Source organism: Saccostrea cucullata, unplaced genomic scaffold, assembly GCF_032062105.1.
Source record: "Saccostrea cucullata isolate Sc308-1 unplaced genomic scaffold, CSIRO_AGI_Scuc_v1 ctg14, whole genome shotgun sequence".
In the NCBI taxonomy this organism is placed as follows: Eukaryota; Metazoa; Mollusca; class Bivalvia; order Ostreida; family Ostreidae; genus Saccostrea; species Saccostrea cuccullata.
This window is the reverse complement of record NW_026941090.1, coordinates 1,127,992-1,149,929: the sequence shown is the minus strand read 5'-3', so window position 1 is coordinate 1,149,929 and position 21,938 is coordinate 1,127,992. Positions and strand designations below refer to the sequence as shown.

At 32.4% G+C, this 21,938-nt stretch overlaps 1 protein-coding gene across 1 annotated transcript; it reads right to left on the bottom strand.

The window, feature by feature from the left end:
* Positions 1–1,843: 1,843 nt before the first annotated feature.
* LOC134257137 (uncharacterized) lies at positions 1,844–9,669 on the bottom strand. The gene is made up of 7 exons (XM_062739783.1): positions 9,411–9,669; positions 8,895–9,316; positions 8,031–8,084; positions 7,172–7,310; positions 5,330–5,445; positions 3,692–3,764; positions 1,844–3,569 (listed from the first exon to the last, which is right to left on the bottom strand). Exons 1-7 carry the CDS (start codon positions 9,484–9,486, stop codon positions 1,903–1,905), a joined length of 2,547 nt encoding a protein of 848 aa, XP_062595767.1. The 5' UTR covers positions 9,487–9,669; the 3' UTR covers positions 1,844–1,902.
* Between the last annotated feature and the right edge of the window lie 12,269 nt (positions 9,670–21,938).

Below are 21,938 nucleotides of genomic sequence, written 5' to 3'. Positions count from 1 at the left end.
AAAAGTCTTACTCTATTCTGGTTGACCCCCCTTTTCCTATGTACATCATGTTACAATGTCATTTTGGTGGTGGGGGTGGGGTGGTCAGCTTTTAACATAAAACAAGCGCAGTCGTTGGGCAGGAGAACTGAGGCACATAAAAAATCTAAAAAGATATTCACGTCTGTGTATGCAGTATTTTTGTTACCTTATCTCCCTACAAAACGTTGAACATTTATGATGATTTTTACTTCTGATAAATTTATATGAGATTAGGAATTTGATAATAAATATTGCATTTTCTTAACACAGACATGCTTTTCTTTAAATAATATCACAGAATATATCCAAGAATTGCCTCGCTTGTCATAAGTTCTGCTAAATCAACAAATACCATTCATGATAATACCGCCGTTCGGAAGGCGAGGGGGTATAATGATTTATTTAATAACGCTTCACTGCATGCATGTGGAATAACGGAACCTCTTTCCTTTCGTTTGTTTATTTTCTCATGTTCTGATTTGATATTATACGTTAATTTACTATAAAATGAACAATTTTAGCATTATAGTTACTGGATATTTATTCTTTGAAGTCCATTTCTCCTGAAGTTAAAATAGAAAGCAAGTGTATATTTTTCTAGCAAAGGCTATACATTATATATATGTTTACTTATCCGATAAGATAATGTCATATATGATAATCGGGAAGTCCGTCCGTCTAGCTGTCATTACGTCTTGACGTCTAGCTGTCAGTACGTCCGTCCGTCTGTTACGCTTTGGAGTACTCATCTTTTATCCGCAACTCTTATTTTACCACTGAATGAAATTTAATGAGACGTTCACAGAATCTTGGCTACATATTGCCATTGTGACCTCCTTTTTACTTTTTGAACGGACACATATATTTCGGGTTTCCCAGCTTGAGTAAAACATGGACACGGCTATTCTTTTTATAATATTGAAGGGTACTCATCTCTTATCAGAAACTCCTCCTATTACTGAATGAAATAAATGATACTTTCACAGATTTTGTTATTACATACATGTAATGCCATTGTGCACCTCCTATTTTACTTTTTGATCTGACACTTATTTCTGATTTCCCAGATAAAAAAATTCACTTTGCCATTATAAGCATATGGGAGGCGAGGTATCATTTAGTGTCATTGATCACGGTATCTCTAGTTTGTGTCATACCTTTCATATTATTATACCCCCGCTTGAAAAGTAGGAGAGTATATAGTGATGGGGATGTCCATCCGTTTGCAAGTCCTTCCGTCTGTTACACTTTGGTGTATAATGGCAAAGTCCACGTTTTGCTCTGCAAGACACAAAATAAGTGTCAGATCAAAAATTAAAATGCATGTAGGAGGTGCACAATGGCATTTTGTATTAAAGAATCTTTGAATGCATTAAATTTTATTCAGTGGTATATGTAGGAGGAATTGCGGATAAGAGATTAACATCCTTCATTCTTTTATAAAAAGAATGACAACGTCCAAGTTTTGCAATGGGAAACCCAAAATATGGATCAAAAGGTAAAATAGGAGGTGTACAATGCTACTGTGTAATAAAGATTCTGTTAAAGTCTCATTAAACAATCGGTGGTATCTTTAAGAGAAGTTGCAGATAAAAGCTGAGTACCCTAAAGCGTAAATGACGGACGGACAAACATACCTATTGCTATATATCCTTCCACCTTTCAAGCAGGGGTTACAAAAAAACACTTGTTTTGAGACCACATGCTCGTGATAAAGGTAAAACACAGGAAACTCTATTATTGTACTATTTTTAGCCATTTTAAAAAATGAACACCAGAAGAATTTTTTTAATATAATATTTATGTTTAAAAGTGATCCATATGTTGCATATTGATGATTAAAATTCCATAGGATCAGTATCCCTGATTTGGCTTCAATGTTTATTTCTTCAACAGTGGATGCATAACGTCATCATCCTCACATACGTCATTATCATCACAACTGCTCTCATTTCTCTTCAAACCTTCGCTCAGACGACCACTCATGGACCGGTGTTCTTCGCATTTAGTATTGTCGGAATGCAGCAAAATGTCTGATGTGCACGTACACACAGCAGAAATTTTCAAAGTTTGATCTTTGTACTTACCGCACACTCTACACGTGAGTAAAAAATTAAAGTCACCATTTAGTTCATTTTCGTCTTCAATACTTTGAGATCTTTCCAGTTTACTTTTTACAACTTTGTGAATGCTTGTATCAGAGAAATGTTTTTCATTGTTGTTCTCCTTTTGAGACTGTTTGATTGTCGATATGTCACCATTGCACATCACATTACGATCCTCGCTTTTGGATTTTGATAAAGTAGATTTAGGATTACGTAATGTTGCATATGGCTTGATGTTCAACGTCCTAGGAACGTTTGGAAGTAATCTTTTGTCAAACTTAGGTTCATATCGCCTCGTCTTATTCATTTGCTGGTCTTTCTTAAAATTTATTACAAAGGAACTCTTTTGTGTATTCTGACTCCTACATTTTTCTTTTGAATCATCATTTGTATCACACTCTGAGACAACGTCCCTATCTTTATCAGAAGGAATATTTTGATTTGGTTTGATATTTTCATCTGTTTGATTTGTTTGATTTAGCGGACAGTCATGTGTTACATTGCCTAACACAACATTTTGTTGCTGAGTATTTTCACTTTCTGTTTCAGAGCTTGCAGTGATTGTTTCTGTACTTTTACTTTCAGTTTGCTCTTCAGAGCTATTATAAAAATGCACCTTTTCATTGCTTTCCAGAGTTTCTTCCTTTGATTCATCAGGAATATCATAAATGATTCTTTCCACTGTTGTGCCAGAATCTTCTTCTGGATTAGATTCACAACGGCGCATGCTTAGTCCTTCGCGCCGTCGTTTAGAACTCGTCCTGTGTGATTCCCGGAAGGACTTCTTACTGCTATTTCTCCGGAAGTATGCATTCTCCATTTCATTTGGTTCTGAGCAAGACTTGGTACTCTCCCTTCGATCGCAGTAGGAATGACTGTCAGTGTAACTGACTTCACGTGAGACCTCATTTATAATCTCGCAAGTGGGAGAGCATGACACGTGATGGTCAATATCGTCCATACTGTCGAATTCAAAACTTATCGGTGGAGATGAGTTCTCAGATGGCGTAATGTTGTTCAAGGAGCACTTAGAGTCCTTCTCTACGGTATCCATTGAAGAAAAGGATGCGTTATCCACTGGATCCTGGCGTCTCAAGAATCTTTTGATGGCCTTCAGCCTCCCCTTAATGATTGTGGGCGTTCCTGGATCACTATCGACTGTGCTCTGATGTGACAGAGACCTTGCCTTTTTGTTTTTCTTATGAAGGTCTGAGGTTCCTGCTACTGTCCACACCCTGTCGGTGTACCTCAATGATCTTGTGTCCTCTTTAACTTGGACACCGGTCTTTCCCTCCCATTCCTCTGATTTGCCACGACGTAGTTTTGGAGTGGCCAATAGATTCCAGAAACTGGATCCGTTTGACTTGTGTCCCCCAAGTGCACCAAGGGCAAGACTGGCAAAAGATCCCATAATTCCTTTTCCAGGTTTTACTGGTTGTCGAGCTGAAAATATATGAGATTAAATTTCTGTCAGTTGTTTCAAGATTTCATCTGCATGTACAAATGCAATTCTCATTCAGATTTATTTCATAATTGAAATTCTTTACTAATTAAGATAACTTTACCAATAGTTTGTTGAATTTTCCAGTCATCAATTCCTTCAGCCAAACAAAGCCTACGCATGGAATCTATCTGTTCCTAAAATATAATATAAAACATGAATTAATTTCGTGTATTTGGGATACCATATTTGCACATAGTGGCCATAAGAAATTTACAGTAAATGTAAGGCACCAGGACATTGGACAACCACACTGATTTAATTTTTTCTTTATCTTAAAAAATTCTTACGAATAAATAGGTTAATTCAAAACAAAAAATATAGAAAACTAGTTAACATACAAACTTTTTGACTCAAGATTTATTACAGACTAGAAAGTATTTTTTCCAAATCAAAAAACATTTTATATTTAATGTAGTGCTAAACTGTTTTTCTGTGCAGGATATCGTATTTGAAGACTTTGCGGGAGTCCCTAATCTACAATAATCTGATCAGACGACCGAAGTGAAGATTTCCCGGGCGCCGTGCGAGATGTCGGCTGCTCATCTAAGTGTTCTTTTATGTATCTGTCAAGTTTCATTGTGTGCACTTAATAGATTTAATTACTATATCAGTAAACAATATTCAAAAACAAAGAATCTTGGAGTGATCTGTGGGTGGCCTGAAAATTTTAAGTCAAATCAATTTCCTTAATATCTTAGGTTTATGAACGGTATTGAAAGTGTGCTGTATGTGTTGATAGGGCAACTTAGCGCGTGAAAACTGTCAAATTTCAGGAGATGCGAAATCTGGAAAATGTATGCTGTTTCAAATGTTGACCTTAAACTACATTTTGGTAGACAACATATGTTATGTTTTAGACATTTATAAAGGTCACACAGAACGGGGCCAGAAAGTGCATGTGTCCGACAAATGTACGCGATTTGATATTTTTCCAGTTCTTATATATATATCAAATGATATTGCTATCACAATTAAACTTACATTAATATTTCATTCAGTTTCTTAATTATTTATTAAGATCTTTTAGAAGTATTTTTTGTTATATCACAATCATAAAATTCTTATAAATCTGTGTTAGTATTCCGGATCTCAAAATATTGACTGGACCCTCTGAACCTACATGTAAATGTCCTTAACTTGTGACGTATTCATAATCAGTACTTATAAAAAATATGATTTAGATTTTTTAAATAGATAACGCACTACTGAACTTATATACATGTAAATGCCCTTAGCTTGTGATGTATTCATAATCAGGTGAAGTCCTAATGGAACGATAATGAAGAATAATTGTAAGAATTCTCATTATTATTAAGAGCTCAAAACAAATTAGTTTGCAATCATATATAGAAAGTACCAAGATATAAAATACATTTATGCATAAAAATTAAGTCTTTTCAGTTGGTTGATTTAATCGATATCCAAATTTCTTAATCATCAACAGCTATCCATAATTACTTTCTAATACTGACTTTGCTTCAAAGTATTTGATATTCTTCTGGATTCATGGACTTAGCAAATGAAATAATAAATAGTTGTATATTCACTTTATTTTGGAGAAAAATTCTTATGGATAAAAGCCCCGTTCTCTTGGAGTAACCTTCTTTTTCAGAAACATTAAAAACCTACAATTGTTATTTTAGTATGCAGGATTTTCTTGCTGCTAAAGATTAACAAATCAAAGAATGCATAAACATACAGTGTACTTGTCCTTGTCCTGTCGGAGTTGTTTGTTTTCTTGTTCAACTTTCTTTTTCTGTGTGTAAAGAAGTTTTAATCGGAAGTGTTCGTGATCACGTACTGCAACAACCAAACCTGGAACAAAAATTCATTTTCCTGTATAAATGAAATATAATCGATACAAAAATTAAACACTGATATTGTTTAACAAAATTTTTACCATCATCAAATACAGTATACATTCTAAAATGAAATATAAAGGTGACTAAAAGTGATGACTCTCAATTGTCCACTTAAACAAAGTAATTGGGAGCATAGCCATTAAAGACCTTTGAAAACAGAGGTAGGATCAGGTACCATGGAGGAGTAAGCACCCATGTCACACTCCCTGTGTGCTCCTTATTATGATCAGATAAACGGTAAAAAAAAAAATCCTTAGACAATTCTGTCTGAAAACATCTTGCTTGAAAGACTTCAGTCAACATTTGACGTAACGACAAATTGTATTTGCAAATAAGGTTGTAGAACAAAATTGTGATTTTCAATGAGCTTCTTGATATTCTTTTCCATTCAATTTTTTGTCAACAGCCTAAATGGTTTTAGATTTTTTTCTTAAGTACATCTATAAACCTGTGAGACATAAATTCTATGTGTAAATAATAACGGTACATTGCTACATATGGAAGTTGGAGAAAGAAGAGTTAAAATTATCAGTATACCACATAGTTTAGTTGTCAATCGGCGTTTTCCCTGTTAATATGTACAGGGAATATAATGTGCTAATATGTTTCTCTATGAAACACTTGTGACAGACTCTGTGGTGTATTTTATTTTGAGTTTTTTTTAAGAGTCTGAGACCTCTGCTTCATATTTGGTTGTTTTTGTTTACGATAAAGGCAAACTAACAACTAAATTAAATGACAAACGAGACTTCAGCTTTTTCATCTGCAACTTTCCTAATGAATTGCATGTCCGCTATTACCTTCATAGGGTGTTTAATTACTTCTCCCAATTATTTCAATTGACAAAAGCATTCTCTGAGAACGAATATTTTTGTGAAGCCTTTGTTTTGAAACTCTTTTTGACTACGGAATGCTCTGACTACCTGAACAACGCATACAACTCTCATGGACTCAAGGGATGCTAACTCCTAGGCACTTATTCCACCTCTTGAATTTCAATGTTTTATTCCCTGTTCACGATTTTATAATTTAAAGCCCCAGGGATATGTATGAAATAAAAAAAAGAGAATCTAAGAAATCCACAGTTTTTAAAAAAATGAAATACTAAGTATATCATTGTTGTATTTGATACGTAGTATTATATACATCAATTTATTTTTTGATGTAATTCCTGTGTGAACAGAATTCCTTATCGTTCTGCACACGGCAATGACATAAGATTTGCTGATTAAGATCATGCAGAATCCGCTCTAGACGTTCGATCTGTTCCTTTCCGCCATGTCTGTGATTTCTGACGTGCATGTTGTCATTATCAGATTTCAAAGTTTGATAAAACAGTTGTCGGTCAGTGGAAAGCTGGTCTGTGACGTCAGACATTGTCTTTGATGCGAAAAACCCATATGCTTTTTTGAGATATTTTAATTCCTTGTGTCAATTCAATAGCTTTTAAGCTGCAGAGTCGATTTTTCTGAAATATTTCGTAACATCTGTGGTCGTCTTAATTAAGGAATTTGCTTTTTTATAAGTCAAGGCTAGCTCTTCTACGTATTTTATATACGATACATCTTTCGTGTGACCATCAATAAAATGTCTGCATGCAATGGTATTGTGTTAAATAATATTGAAAGCATGCAGACTGTGTAATTTTGTTTTTTCAACAGACAGAATTCGACGCTTACTGTTGACAACTCGTATCACTCCCCATGGCAACATAAATGCCAGGATGAAAACAAAGTCCTGAATGTCGTCAGCCGCCATTCCATTTACAAATACAAAGTCCACTGTAAACGAGGCTAATACTATACAGGCATCGAATACCTGTAAGAACATAATTATCATGTTTACATTCAATAATACCAGAAATGAAGACATGCTTTACAGTGTGATGAACTTTAAAGATTAATATGAAAAGAAAAAAGTATAAATATTGCACCTGTAGATGACTATAATAAAAAAAAACTTCATTTGAAATCTTTTTGAAATTCGTACGACAGATATAATAAATATAACAGTACAGCTTTGAAAATAGACAATATCCATATACTACTACAGTACCTATTACCTTTAAACAACCTTGTATAACTTTGTTTTATCATATGTCATTTTTTTTAAAATGAATTACATTTTAATGAAATAAAGTTATTTTCATGAAAGTATCTAGTCAAAGATAAAAAAAATATTCTTCTGAACTCATAAACATACAATGTGCGTTTTTCCTATGTACAATGCTTGTCAAAAAGTTGAACCCTATGCACAAGTAACAAAGTTAAAAAATCAAGATCGGGCTACTACTAACTTTTTTAAGCAGCTGGCTAGAACAATGCCTAAAACACATTGATTTACGTTAAGATTTCACTTTCTATTTCTGTCTTAATCTATTGTCAGTGTCAGAAATCAACCTGCTTCTATGAAAAATATGCTGCAGTTGGGAGATAGTAAACGACATTTCGTCCATTCGAGCCCTTCAATAGCCACTTTTTTGTCAGGGGAAGACATCTCCACTATGTTGGATAGAAAGATAAATATGACATGACGTACCTCTAACTTCTGGTTAAAAAAGTGCTTCCCAAAGCAGACAACCTTCAGGGCAGTCTAAAAATACATTGATAAATATGAATAAAATTGATAGATACCATCCAATTCTTGGAAGAAAAGAGATTGAGTGCTATGTAAACAGTGATGCATTATCGACGAGAGGCTCAAATGAATTTTGTTATCAGAATGTGATGAAGTACTGTATTTCTTTCCCAAGATAAAATATATAAGCATACTGCATGCCTTGTAAAAAAGCATACTGATTGAAAATGAATTTAAACTGCTGAAAGAAGTTTATCATTGTTATTTCTGATTCAAATTCTGATGATATTCTCTAACTGTTATTTTTATTTTGTTTTAATGTTTATGTTTTATATCCGTTTCTTATTTAAACATCCTTCAAAACAACCATTTCTTTAAAAGCACTTTTTAAAAAGTGATTTCTGAATTGCATTGATGCTTTTTTCAATAAATGCCAAAGAAAGAAAAACATTGTGTAACAATCTGATCCAGATTTTGTTTTAGATTCCATCTTAGTTCAACAATGTCTTGCGAAGACAAGATACAGCAATCAAATGTGACTTTTAGATGAAAATCATGACAATATCTTTTTAACGCTAGCATGAAGCCAGTTGGTTGAATGTGGACAAATATGAACATTTTCATCTCCATCTCTTCAAAGTATACTTTGATCAAGTAAAGATTACATGTATTTGCCAATGCTCCATTGGTACACCCAAGTGACTAAATACTTTGCTTAATCATGCTACCCTCATCAGTGACCTTTCTATCAACTATCGCCCCTTTTCTACTACACACAAACATGATTTTGGTCGTTTTCTAGAATGTATCTTAACTTTATTTTACCTCAGTTAGAAGCACCACTACAATGAAGAGACTGAGACCGTGGAAAGCACTGGCAAGCTTTTCTTCGATACTACTGGGCTCAAGTTGATTTCCTGTTGTGACGTCATCATTTCCAGCTGACCGCCTGGCTCTCTTCCTTGAAGGATGATCTCCAGGTTCTAATACAAGTCTCATGTCTAAATTACTCTCGGATGTGTTTGGTCTTTGAACAGCCGGCACTATTGGAAAAGAACTGTTCACGGTTTTTGGTCTAAATGCCGTGTTGTTCTGTTTTAAAGGCCATGTTAACTTTGCTTGAAGAACAGTGTTGTAAGCTATTTGTAGGCCCTGCCTCGTATCCTCTACAGAAAACTTGTCTGGATATCTTAGAGATAAATTCTGTTGGAATGTTAGGGACATTGTTTCGGTATCTGTTATGATATCTTGAAAGAAAAAAAAAGACAATCGATTACAAATGACATTTTATAACATCTACCATTTATTTTGAATTGATCTATTGATTTAAACTCAACATACTTTTTACATGATGTAGGTCGAGGACAAGTTCACCAAGAACGAGGGCACAATCCACAATGTTTAACAGCACTATCATCAACAAAACATATTTACTGCGGAGCACCTTGCTGCCTTTGAAGCGCCATCTGTAATAGAAAATTAAAATTTAATAGAACCATCTGTTAAGTCTGCTAACCATCTAACGACTATGAAAATCATGAAAATCAAATGCGTTTAACCTTACACTGATTCCTCTTCATAAGAAGGGCAAATGAACTTCTCAAACTGTATCTTAGTTATAATACCACCTGACAAATGTAAGGTTCTTTGTACCTAATGTTATTTTTTGCACTGCATAAACGTTATACTTTTGGTAATATTTTCCCATTATCCATAGATTTACACATACATTTTTTTTAATTTTTTAAAAATTGTTGTTTTATTGAAATGAAATCTAGAACCGTCAAAGAATGCCAAATAACAGTTTCCTTCTGAAAATTGGTCGTTTTATTGATAAATGTGTCAATGATCAAAAATTGGAAAGGTACACTTACAAAGTGAAAAAAATTAATGCTATTTATAGTTGTATTAATCTTCACTGTTAAAACATGTTAACTTTTTAAAATTATGGGTTGATTAATTTTTGTCCCTCTTTTGTCCAGCAACTCTGTGATGACTGAAATGTGGCGTGAAGATGTGATGTTTGAAATATGGCATAAAAATGTTTCTCCTACACTAGTATTTTCTATTGGTAATAAAATATAAATATGTTAAATGCATATTAAAAGGCATACTCCATTTCCATAGCATGCATATTAATTCAAGTAATTAGAGCCATAAGAATGATCGTCATTTGAATGAATAATCATTCATATGAATGAATAATCATTCATATGAATGAATAATCACTCATATAAATAATCTAATATACCGTAATGTATCAATTTATTCTACAGTAAAGTTCATTAAAAATCTTTGCCTTCTAGAACCTGCAGTGGTGGCATGGCAATTTTTACTATATGTGTATCATAATTTTTTTGTGTATTCTAATTCCAAGATTTTTTTTCAGTTTTAATCAAATTCATGAAAAAATGTTATAAAATGTTCTAAAATTACGTGATTATATTTTATTGAAAATATTCGTAAAGTATTTTCAAAATTTAAATAAAATAATCATTATGGTCACTACGTTAAACTAGCTATAGAAATTAACAATTTATCACTTTGTTGATGGTTAGGACATTCCCAAATAATAAACGTGTGACAGTCTCATAATTCAGATATTAAAGTCCCCTAAACGCCTGTTATAGGACAAAGAGCTCCAAGCGATCGCTTGAAGTCATTTGGCAAATAGAGTCAGTGTGATTCTGCTAATAGACTTTTATTTTGTATTGGGTCGTTTTTTACCAGCTTAACGCCTGATGCCCCGTCATATTCAATAAAATCTCGCATATTCAGAGCACTGAAATTTGGGTCTGTTTCCATGTGACTAAGGACAAAATAATGGAATTGAATGGTATTTATTAGCTTTGTTTGGCCAAAAACCATTAACAGCAAATTTCCATTGACAATACATGATGGTCAGCTGTGTTGAAGTCGGCTAGCAATATGGAATTTTCACAGATCTCTTATTATTTTTGTTTCTCAAAGATTGTAATAAAATCTGAGATATAAAAACATCACTATAAAATATTTTTGAAGTATATATGTATCCATTAGGTCTTACACGTAATTATAAAATTATATGATCTCCAAGGAATATTTCTCTATTGTTGTATATCATGCATGTCACATGTAATAAAAACTATTACACCTAACTGTATATACATTTCGAGATATTTCACCAGAATTCTTAATAAATCATTCAAATATTTATATTAATTGTTAAACATGCTTGTATAAAATTTTACGTCTTTTATGCCTAGAGACTTCTGAGAGATTACCTATGTCTAGCACAGAAATCAGCTTTCATGATTAACTTAAGTTTTTTATGCCTACCTGTAAGATTTAGCATTTTAATGACTTCTTCTTTAAGATTTCAATCAAACTTGTAATTAAGCATCTTTTAGCAAAGGAAATTAAGGATTGTTCAAAGAGAGAGAAGTGACCTTTACAAAATGACCATGATAATGACATTGGAATAATATAATGTAGTGAAATTATTAAAAATGTTCTATACTTGCACCACTGAATCAGATGATGTAAGAAGATCACATGTCTTTGTATTATGAAAATTCATCTTTGATTAAACAGACTATGCCGCTACAGAATGAAGTATAACTTAAATATAAGAATTTGCAGTGTGTAAAGAAAAAAGCATGATGCATAAACAAAATAGACAAAGAACAACAAAGAAGTCACAATTCCTATATGTATCTAGTTTTGACAGTCAAAAAATTTAAAACAGAAGCTAGAGGTAGTATGAGCATTAAGCTCAATAAATGACACCCCTAGCCTCCAATATAATCACAATGGCAAAGTCCGTGTTTTTCTCTGGGCTGGGAGACCCGAAAAAAAGTGTCAGATTAAAAAGTAAAATAAGAAGTCAGAATCTGTGAAAGTTTCATTAAATTTTCAGTGTTATAGGAGGAGTTGCGGATAAGAGATGGTTACCTTTCAATATCATAGAAAGAATGGCAGTGTCCATGTGTTGTTCTGGAAAACCTTCAATATGTGTCGGATCAAAAAGTATTATAGAAGGTGCACAATGGCATGATGCAACAAAAAGTGTCATTAAATTCCATTCAGTGGTATAAGAGGAGTTGCTGATAAAAGATGTCTACCCCAAAGCATAACAGACAAACGGACATCCAGATCACTATATGCCCTCCAACTTTTCAAGCGGGGTATAGTAATACCATATACAGGTTAACTCTAAATTACAACTTTATCCCCATAGTCATTTATTACAAAAAAAATTTCTTTTCATACAGCTCAATTTCAAATCTTTATAGGTAGCATCTAAACTGCATTTCTCATTCTGTCCTCACCTGGTAAATTAAGCTCATTAAACTATCATTTTAGGAGATACTTCTCCAAGTCTAGTCAAATTGTGATTGCCATGGAAGAGCAACAAAGAGGCACGATGTTTCAAAATATTACAGTCAAATGCATATATAAAAATCAGTTTTATAGATTTTTTAGAACAAAATATACTGCAATCTCCTTGGCGCAATGTTAATACTATATGAAAACTAGTCAACAAAAATTGGTTTCATTATTGCTTACCTTTAATGTTTTTTAATTTAATTTATAAAAACTTGATTATTTTCTTCTGATTTTAACTTTGAAATCATTTAGTTTGATGGATTTAAATTTTCAAAACTTCACAAATATCTACAACAAAAGTGTATTATTATCAAACTAAACAAAATTTAATGCACATGCAGTAAATGTAAGGAAGTATGGGCAAAATATTGGAATCCTTCAGAGTTCAATGTTAAGTACACTATTTTCAGTTGTTTACATTGAATGGCTGATCCTGCATATAACCAATTAAGATTTCTCAAATGTTTATACTGCTTGTTTGTAATCAGATAATGACCACATGGCGGGCTTGTGTGTTTATATCTTCACGATGCATTTGATCGAGATAATCAATTGTTTTTAGCATGTTTTGACACATACTGCTTACTAAGTTTGATTTATAATGTGGATCTTTATCTTTATGTACTATCATATTATAAACAAGTAACATGTACATGTAGTAGTAAACAGGAAATGGTGGAATTGACTAATAGATACTTATTTTCCTAGATCAGAATAACAAAGGTCTCTGCATGGTTAAACGATCAAGGAGTCTTGGAAGGAAAAGGGTACATACATGTATTTAGTTATTAGATACTTCTAATTCTCTTACCTATTATCTCACAGAAAAAGGTATATTTAATATAAATTTTGAGGGTAAATGATTAAATATCTTACACACTGCGGAAAACCTGAAAAAACTAGCTGTTAAACTTGTAAGAAAATGACGCCCTTGGTATTGTGGGTCTCATATTTCAATAGACGGTAAGTCAAAAAATTGTCTTATATTTTTTTCTTTTCCTTGGCAGTATACAGAGTATTTCTGACCCTGAATTCTTTAATTTCTAAATATGGTAGACTTAATTCTTATAACAACAACAAGAAAGAAAATTGTTTAAAATTAAACAATAATCTAAGAAAAAACCCAATGAGGCTTATGTTCTTTTTCCAAGAAATAATTCTTTATTTACAATGCCCAAAATCATGATTTTAAACGAGACTGCTTATATTTTTGTCTCATCAACTTGTTTGTCAATGATTAACCTCGTTTGAGAAATTGTTAATACGTAGAGCATGTCCTGCGTATTGAAACAACGTCAGTTTATTTCCTCTCTCTCTTGTGCAGAATTGGAATATGACAGTCATAGAAAATTGTAAGATCTAGTACATTGATTTATTTCTCTACAAAATACTTAAAGATAAAAAGAGAAAGAAACAAAATTAACCTATTTTAATTCTGGATCAGAGAAAAATTAAAACTTGTTTCATCAAATAACAATTCTCAAAATTGATAATGATGCTTCTCTTCAGATCAAGGTTGTCTAATTCCTTTATATGAAGTTCTGTCTGAAGAGGTTCCGATATAAATGACATGGAATTTGCTCAATAACACAGAACCCCTCAGGCTGTTGATCTGGGTAATTACAAGGCCATTGTAAAGTTGGAATTTACGCTGTGGCAGAAGTGCATTCTTGGAGTTTGTTTATTTGATGCCAATTGGCTATCATGTAAACATCAATGAAGACTATAAACAAAGCAGATAGTTGAGATTCACTGCAGGAGAAGGTACACGATGTTAAGAACCAATAAATTAAGTAGAAGGCAATTTTGCTGTGTATTGAATCTACAAACTACATTTATTCGGCATACTTTATCAATGGAGGAAAATAATATAACAAAAAGTCAAAAGTCTGCACTATTTTTCTATCTTCTTTGAGGAAAAAAACTCCTCTAAAGCAGAGTTTATTTGTTAAGATATCGTAACAAATTAATATAACTCTGAAAACAAATATTAAAATGAAGGATCCGAAATTTCTCTCAAGGGTCAAATTGAAATATGGAGATAATGAACACAAATATGGTTTAAAGTAATACTTGAATAATACAGATCGGAAGCAGAACAATCCGTAGACAATTCAGTGTCTAAATAATGGTCAAACAATTAGTATGACAAACCTCAGTCAACTTTCGACTTAATGACAGATAGTATTTGCAAAGAAAGACAAAGTCATTGTATCAACCAAAGAACTTGCGAAATAATGACTTTAAACAAAACTGCGTCGATATTTTTGTTTCGGCAACTTGTTCCTCAATAGCTTGTCAGCTGTCAATAATGAATTATTTTTATATAAAAGTACTTTTGCGTTTCCAGTCAACTGGGAGACATAAGACACATATGTAAGTGACACGAGTATACTGCTGCATATGTAAGAGAAGTTGAGGTTAGAAGAGTTAAAGATATCGTATTTATCATAAAGTTTTGTTGTTAGGTTACCACTACCAGATAACTTCTTTTATTGATAAAATATCCAAATGTAAAACGGATGTGACGGACTCTGTTGGACCTTTGATTTTAAGCTCACTAGGATATATCGAGTTGACTTATATATGCAAGTAACTATTCTTAATTGTTAATACGTTGTCGATATAATAGTATCTAATTATCAAACTTCAGACAACAGCAAATGCTTTTTTTTCTTCTCATGTATATGGTTTTGAATGATTTAAATCTGCTGCAAATAAATAGAAAATAAGTTCGCTAAGAACGAGGCGCAATTTGTACCCAAGGACATAAATATTGTCAATCAGAAACCCAGGCATTTTTTAATATCAACTTCAGAGTACTAGTGTGGCCAATTAGAAAGATTTTTAACACAATAATGTTGCAAATGACTATAATTACAACGTAAGTAAATTTACGATTCCATTTTTATTGAAAAAGTAGCTGCCAATGATATCAAAAACCCTTACTTTAATTTCGTCGTGGGGAATAGTTGTGTAAAATGCTGAAACGTCGTACATGTTGATATTATTAGTTTTGGTAAGATTTTTCTTAAATTTCCTTTGAAGTTACACAACCTCTCGAATACATTGTTGTATCGTACTCCTGAAGTTTCTCCTTCATTGTTATTAATATTTTACTGAGGAGTAAAAAGGATTGGTAGAAGATTTTAAGAAGGTATCTTTGTTTATAAGTTTAATCTACACATTCTAAACATTTATGACGCAAAGTATTTCAATCATGAAGAATGTTTACAGAAGTCTCGACTTTAATAATGTAATTAAGGTATCGAAAAGTGCATCATTTTTTTTTTTTTGCTTTAAAATCTCATAAAAGTTATCTAACACACACATTCATTATGTTCCCCAAACGAAGTTGGGGAACATAGTGTTTTTACTCTGTTTCTTATTATTATTATTATTATTATTATTTTTCTTCTTCCTGGCTTTGAATGATCTTGTAAATTTTAGGTGAAACCTTTTTAGGGTCAGTAGGCATATATATATTTTTTGCGCGCACGTGCTTGCAAGAGCGCGCACGTGCAACGCGTGAAATAACCAAAATAATACATACAGCCGTAACTTTTCTATTTTTTGATTATATGCTTTGGTACTCATAATATAAGTATATATTAGTAGTATGTGTGACATGGTCAAAATAGCAAGATCTCACGCGCATGCACGTGCGCTTTGCTCTGATTGGCTGAAACTAAAGTTCCGTCATAATCCTTTGAAATTTTGAACTTAGTCACACAATATGAAGATCTACAGCACGATATATAATGATTTTCATGAAAGCACGTACATGCGCGTGTGCTGGCAAGAGCGCACACGTGCAACATGTGAAATTACCAAGATAATGGATGAAGCCGTAATTTTTCTATTTCTGGATGGAATTTTTTGAAACTCACAATGCATGAATATAGTAGTAGTATTGGCAAGATGACATGGTCAAAAATTGCAATTCTTACGCGCATGCACGTGCGCTTTGCTCTGATTGGCTGAAACTTCTCAATATCTTTCTTGTTTTACGTCACAATCCTTTGAAATTTTGAATTTGGTCACATATTATGAAGATCTACCGCATGATATATAATAATTATCATGAAAGCACATAAATCCACGTGTGCCGCAATCTGATTGGCTAAAACTATATATCTTTCTTGTTTCTCAACAAAACAGGATGAAGTTTAGAATATAAATAGGTATTATGGAGACCTACATGATATTGCTATCAAAATTGAATGCAAGGACGTGCTTGCATGCAAATGCGCACACGCAATGCGTAAAATGAACAATGTGTTTGAAAAACGGTAAAATTTATATTTTTATGACTTTTTATTGATTTCTGGAATATAAAGATATGTTAATGGTTTAGACAACATGTCATGATCACCTTGCATGTGCTTGCACGTGTGTTTGCGAACAATGCGTTAAATGACAAAAAAGTGATATCATTGTAGCTTTTAAAATTCTTTTATGAAATCCTGCGATACTAAGCATATTGAAAAAAGTTTTAACGGAAATTTGCACAAAAGGGGAGTTGGGGAGCGTTTGGGGAACATCTGTAACGGTCCCCGTTACAATTAGAACTAGTTATAAGTTGCTTTACAAAGCATACGCAGTATTTATTTTATTTCTGAGGAGAAAAGGGAAAAGATTGCTTTTTTCTGGAAATGTAAAATGTTGGACATTAATAAAACATTTAATTTCCTATTAAAAAGAAGGCATGTAGTTTAAATTAAGATAATTCACTTGGATTCCATGTTGATTTTCCAGGAATTTTTTGCTATTTTGCTGGATATGTAAATGCTGGACATTAATAAAACATTTAATTTCCCATTCAAAAGAAGACATATTGTTTGAATCAAGATAATTCACATGAATTCCATGTCAATTAGAGACATTGTACCTATAGTTGCAGTTGCTTAATGTTACTGAATTCAGTTTAATTGGTTTGTTTGATAAAATTCTAATGTGTTAATATTTGTCAGAAATTTACTTCGACGGCGTTTCTAGTGTACAAACATGCAGAACGTGTCCTAGTAGCAGTTTTTTTTTTTTTATCTTTTTGTTAAATAGATTTTATTTAAGAAGAAACATAAAAACACCCTTTTCCATGATTGCCAATTTCCCCGTTTGAACAAATGACAAGGGATGGTAAATCTGGAAAAAGTTTAGTTTATCGAGTCAAATAGTGTCAGGACGGAATCAGGACAACTCGCCCCCAAGACAACTCGCCCCCAACACCTGTTAAGACAACTCGCCCCCAATTTAGGACAACTCGCCCCCATTCGCCCCCACTGTAGAGACAACTCGCCCCCATTATATTTTATTGTGTATTGCAAGGAAAAAACGACATATATTATTCCATAAAATATATTTTAAATGCAAAATTAATTTATGATTTATAATTGATATTTATTATAAGTAAAATAAAATTAATATTTACGATTGTGTGTGTAATATGTTGTTATTTGTTTGGGTTTTTTTCATATATATAAAGTAAAACAGTATATGTGTAAAATATTTATTATTTCCTTAGACTTTTTTCTTATGAAATAAAGCAAATAAATGCATTTTGATTTATTTATTTAGATTTATATCTGTAGATATGTCGAGGTAAATCAAGTACAATGTTCTAAGTTGAACAATCTTAATTATTTAATGACATATTAATGATATTCCATTGACGACGGCTTTTAGGAAACTTAATATGAAAACTGAAATGAAAACGTCAGACAGAATTTTAATGAAATCCCCAAGCTCACATGTAATTTGGAACTTCAAAGTGATGATCAATTAGGACAAGCAAGCCCCGAAAATTACGTATATTTAGTTGATCAAAAATTGGCTTGTCCAAGCTCCAAAGCAGCTTTAAAGTAATGAAGAATTAGAGCATGCAAGCATGCAAGCCTCGAAAATTACGTACCTATATACAGATGATAAAAAATCGGTGTATCCAAGCTCCGAAGCAACTTAAAACTTTAAAGTGATGAAGAATTCAAGAAAGCTTGAGTTGGAAACAAATAATTTGACATGGTCACTATATATAATATTATATAAAAAATAAACATTTTCATTAAAAAAAATTATATTAATCGTATCTTCTCCTTTTTTAAGCACAATGTTACATGTATAAGCATAATGACAGCATAAATGCAAATATTGATGAATTTAATCTAAAACATATTTCTTTTTCAGGCATCTCACGTGAGGAGAAGAGTACAATTTTTTAGCGTAACTGACACCAGAAACATTTAAAATAAAAATAAATATCGAAATAGTATAAAAATATATATATTAAATAAAAGAAATATGCATTTATATAAAAAATATCGCCCCCAATTTGCTTTCTTAAAGCTGAGGGCGAGTTGTCTTAGGGGGCGAGTTGTCACATTTCTAAATTGGGAAATTGTCCTGAAAAGGTGGCGAGTTGTCTTGGGGGCGACTTGTCTTGGGGGCGAGTTGTCCAGCATTCGTCAGGACACATTTCTTGTGGGAAATCTAAGGGGTGTTCCACCTTCGTTCCACAATAAAATATTTTCGAAAATCTCAAAGTAGAGTTTAACTAAAGAGATTAATTTTCTACTCCAACAAAATCATCAGATTATAGCAACTAATTTGTAGCAATTCATATATAAGTAACAGGAATCGCCATTCAATTCATCGCCATTTTCGCAATACCGCCATGATTTCCCAAGAACGTTTTTCCTGCTATATAAAATTCTCTTTATAACGCCAAATTCGCATACCGCCATCCGCCACCTTGTTTTCACAACAAACGTCCATTTTTAAGTGTCAATCATCTCGATAATACCGCCACAGGTGCATGTGGTCAGTAAAGCGCGGCTAATTGGTTGACGCTATCCCTGTTGTAAAGCATGCAAAGCCTGTCAAGGTACAAACAATTAAGTAAACAATTATTTTAACATGAACTGTTAAGATAATTTTGTTTTCTGTTTGTTAAATCATTTAGTCATGGCTTCGCCACGAAAGCGGTCGTTGTAAAGTACGCCGATAACGATATTATTTTGATGATCTCTGCCTTTAAAAGCAATGCAAAGTTTGCTTAAAAAATAATCATAAGTCAGAAATTGTGAACGTTTCATTAACAATGAATTATAAACAAAGAATTTATTCAAAAACTTATTTTACGTACTGTAGGCAAAATATCACGACGATCGACCCAGCTTTTTTTTCAATATCAGACGTGCAGATTTACATGCATATACTTGTACTTGTCTTAATTTCATAACTGAATATTTTGTTTTAGCGAAATTGTACATTAAAAAAATTTTCAAATTTAGAAATATGTTTATATATACATGTGCAAAAATTGAATAAAATGGTATTTCAAAGAACAATAACTCTATGTCTTATTTCCTAAGAGATGGAAAAAAAAAAATCGTTATACCGCCATGAAAATTACAAAAGGTAGTTTATCTTAACTGTATCTCAATAGCACCCAAATCAATAATGGTGGTCATTTAGTGAAAATATAGGATTATTTACTTCTGCTTCTTGCAACATACAAAGCTGATGAGCTTAAGTAGAAGAAAGATTAATCACTTTTCAAAAGATTAGGTTTGTCATTGATTTTCTTTACTGACTTGACAACATTAATATTCCTGGTCATAAGAGGGTCCAGTTTTGTTTTCCTCCATATTTTAAGTTGAAATCCATTTTTTATTGCAAAAATTAAATAAAATTAAAATATCGAACATGAAAAAAACTTCATCTGACATCTTTGTGTCATATTAGGAAGTTTCAATACAAAAAGACGTTGATTGCAAACTCATAACTTATTTTTACATTAAGAACAACCACTAAAAAAACTAGACTTCAGACATAAAAATTGATGGCACAAAGGCATAATCATTTGACTTTAATGCAATAAATTTCGCAAAATCTATGGTCGATACATTGACCTTGTTTGCAAATGCAAACTGATATTAAGACTGACGCTTTTCTTCCAAATATTTATACCATTGTCATAAAAATTAAATGCTTTTGGATTTACCGGTTAAGCCGAGCATGATAATGAGCACACGGCGGGTATTATTTGTAGACAAGGAATGCTTCCTTTTTCATTATAAATTATCCCAATTTTTTTTCAGAAACATATGGAGATAACGAACAGTATTTGAGATCAAAAGTCCATAAAACAATACAAAATAGGAGCAGAGCAAACACGGACCTCCAAAACATCAGAGGTGGAATCAGGTATCATGGAGGAGTGAGCATCCCCTGCCGACCAGTCACATCCGCCGTGTGCTCCTTGTCATGATCGGGAAATAACGGAAAAATCCGTCATCAATGCAGTGTATAAATAATGGACTGACAATCTGTATGTAAAACGTCAGTCAGCATTTGACTAAATGATTTGTATTTGCTGACAATATCATAACAACTTACAAATGATGAAAAGACAGCTGATATTCTAGCATTTTACTCAACTGTTTGTATAATTTACTGAAATTGTATGTTGAGCATGCTCTTGCGTATTGAAACGAAGAACTAGAATATTGCTGCATGAAATGATGACTTTAAAAAGTTAAAGTCATCACCTTTATCATAGAGCTTTGGTGTTTGATTACCACAAACGTCTTTTTCAAGTAAAATATCCAAATATGAAACAGATGTGTCAGACTCTGTGTTATTAAGAATTAAAGGTGTGCAAAAATGAACCTGGTTTGGGGACTAATTTTTATATAATATTTATGATTTCAATATTTCTTCTCATGATCTCCTAAAATGTATTCTATATGTATTTAATTGTAATATTTTGAAAAAAAATATAGCTCTTTGTTGCTCTTTGTATCACAATTTGATCAGAATTGGGTGAGATGTATCTCTAAAAATGCTGCATAAGTAAGGGAGGTTGACGACAGAAAAGTTAGTCATCACGTTTATCATAGAGCTTGTTTGTTAGATTATCATTGAAGTCTTTTTCAAGTAAAATATCCAAATATGAAACAGATGTGTCAAACTCTGTGGTATCTCAAGCTCACCACGATATACTAGTATCGTATCGACGTAAGAATTGAAATTACCATTGTTAATTGTCAATATGTCGTCGATACATCTAAATATCGGGTTGAAGCTAGCAAGTGTTTTCTTCTTTCACATAAGATTTTGCACAAGTTCTGCTTCATATGAATTCAAAAATAGGTCTGGTAATAACGGGGTGCAGAGATTTGTATTGGATTTGGTCATAATTTGTACTCTTAGATTATTATTGACTCTTGAGAATGATCACTGTTAGTTATTATCTTTAATATATTATCACTGAAAAATATCAATCTTCCATTGCATTTGTAAAGAACTTACGACGACTAAAAACAAAAACTTTAATTCATAGTAAAATTTTAAAATGAATCTGATTCAATTAGCTAGCATCAAAATATCTTTTTAAAAAGATTAAAACTATTTTCAATTTAATGTAAGTTAGAAAGTTAATTGTGAGCAGAAATGCAGAATTAGTTTTAGATATCATATACATCATATATCTTGGCTTGA

What these genes read in the sequence shown, in the direction of transcription:
- LOC134257137 (XM_062739783.1), bottom strand. Translation starts at nt 9,486, where the DNA reads ATGATAGTGCTGTTAAACATTGTGGATTGTGCCCTCGTTCTTGGTGAA. An exon ending in CGACCTACATCATGTAAAAA is followed by an intron (nt 9,317 to 9,410) that starts GTATGTTGAGTT and finishes TTTTCTTTCAAG; the next exon opens with ATATCATAACAGATACCGAA. An exon ending in GAAAATTCAACAAACTATTG is followed by an intron (nt 3,570 to 3,691) that starts GTAAAGTTATCT and finishes ATATATTTTCAG; the next exon opens with CTCGACAACCAGTAAAACCT.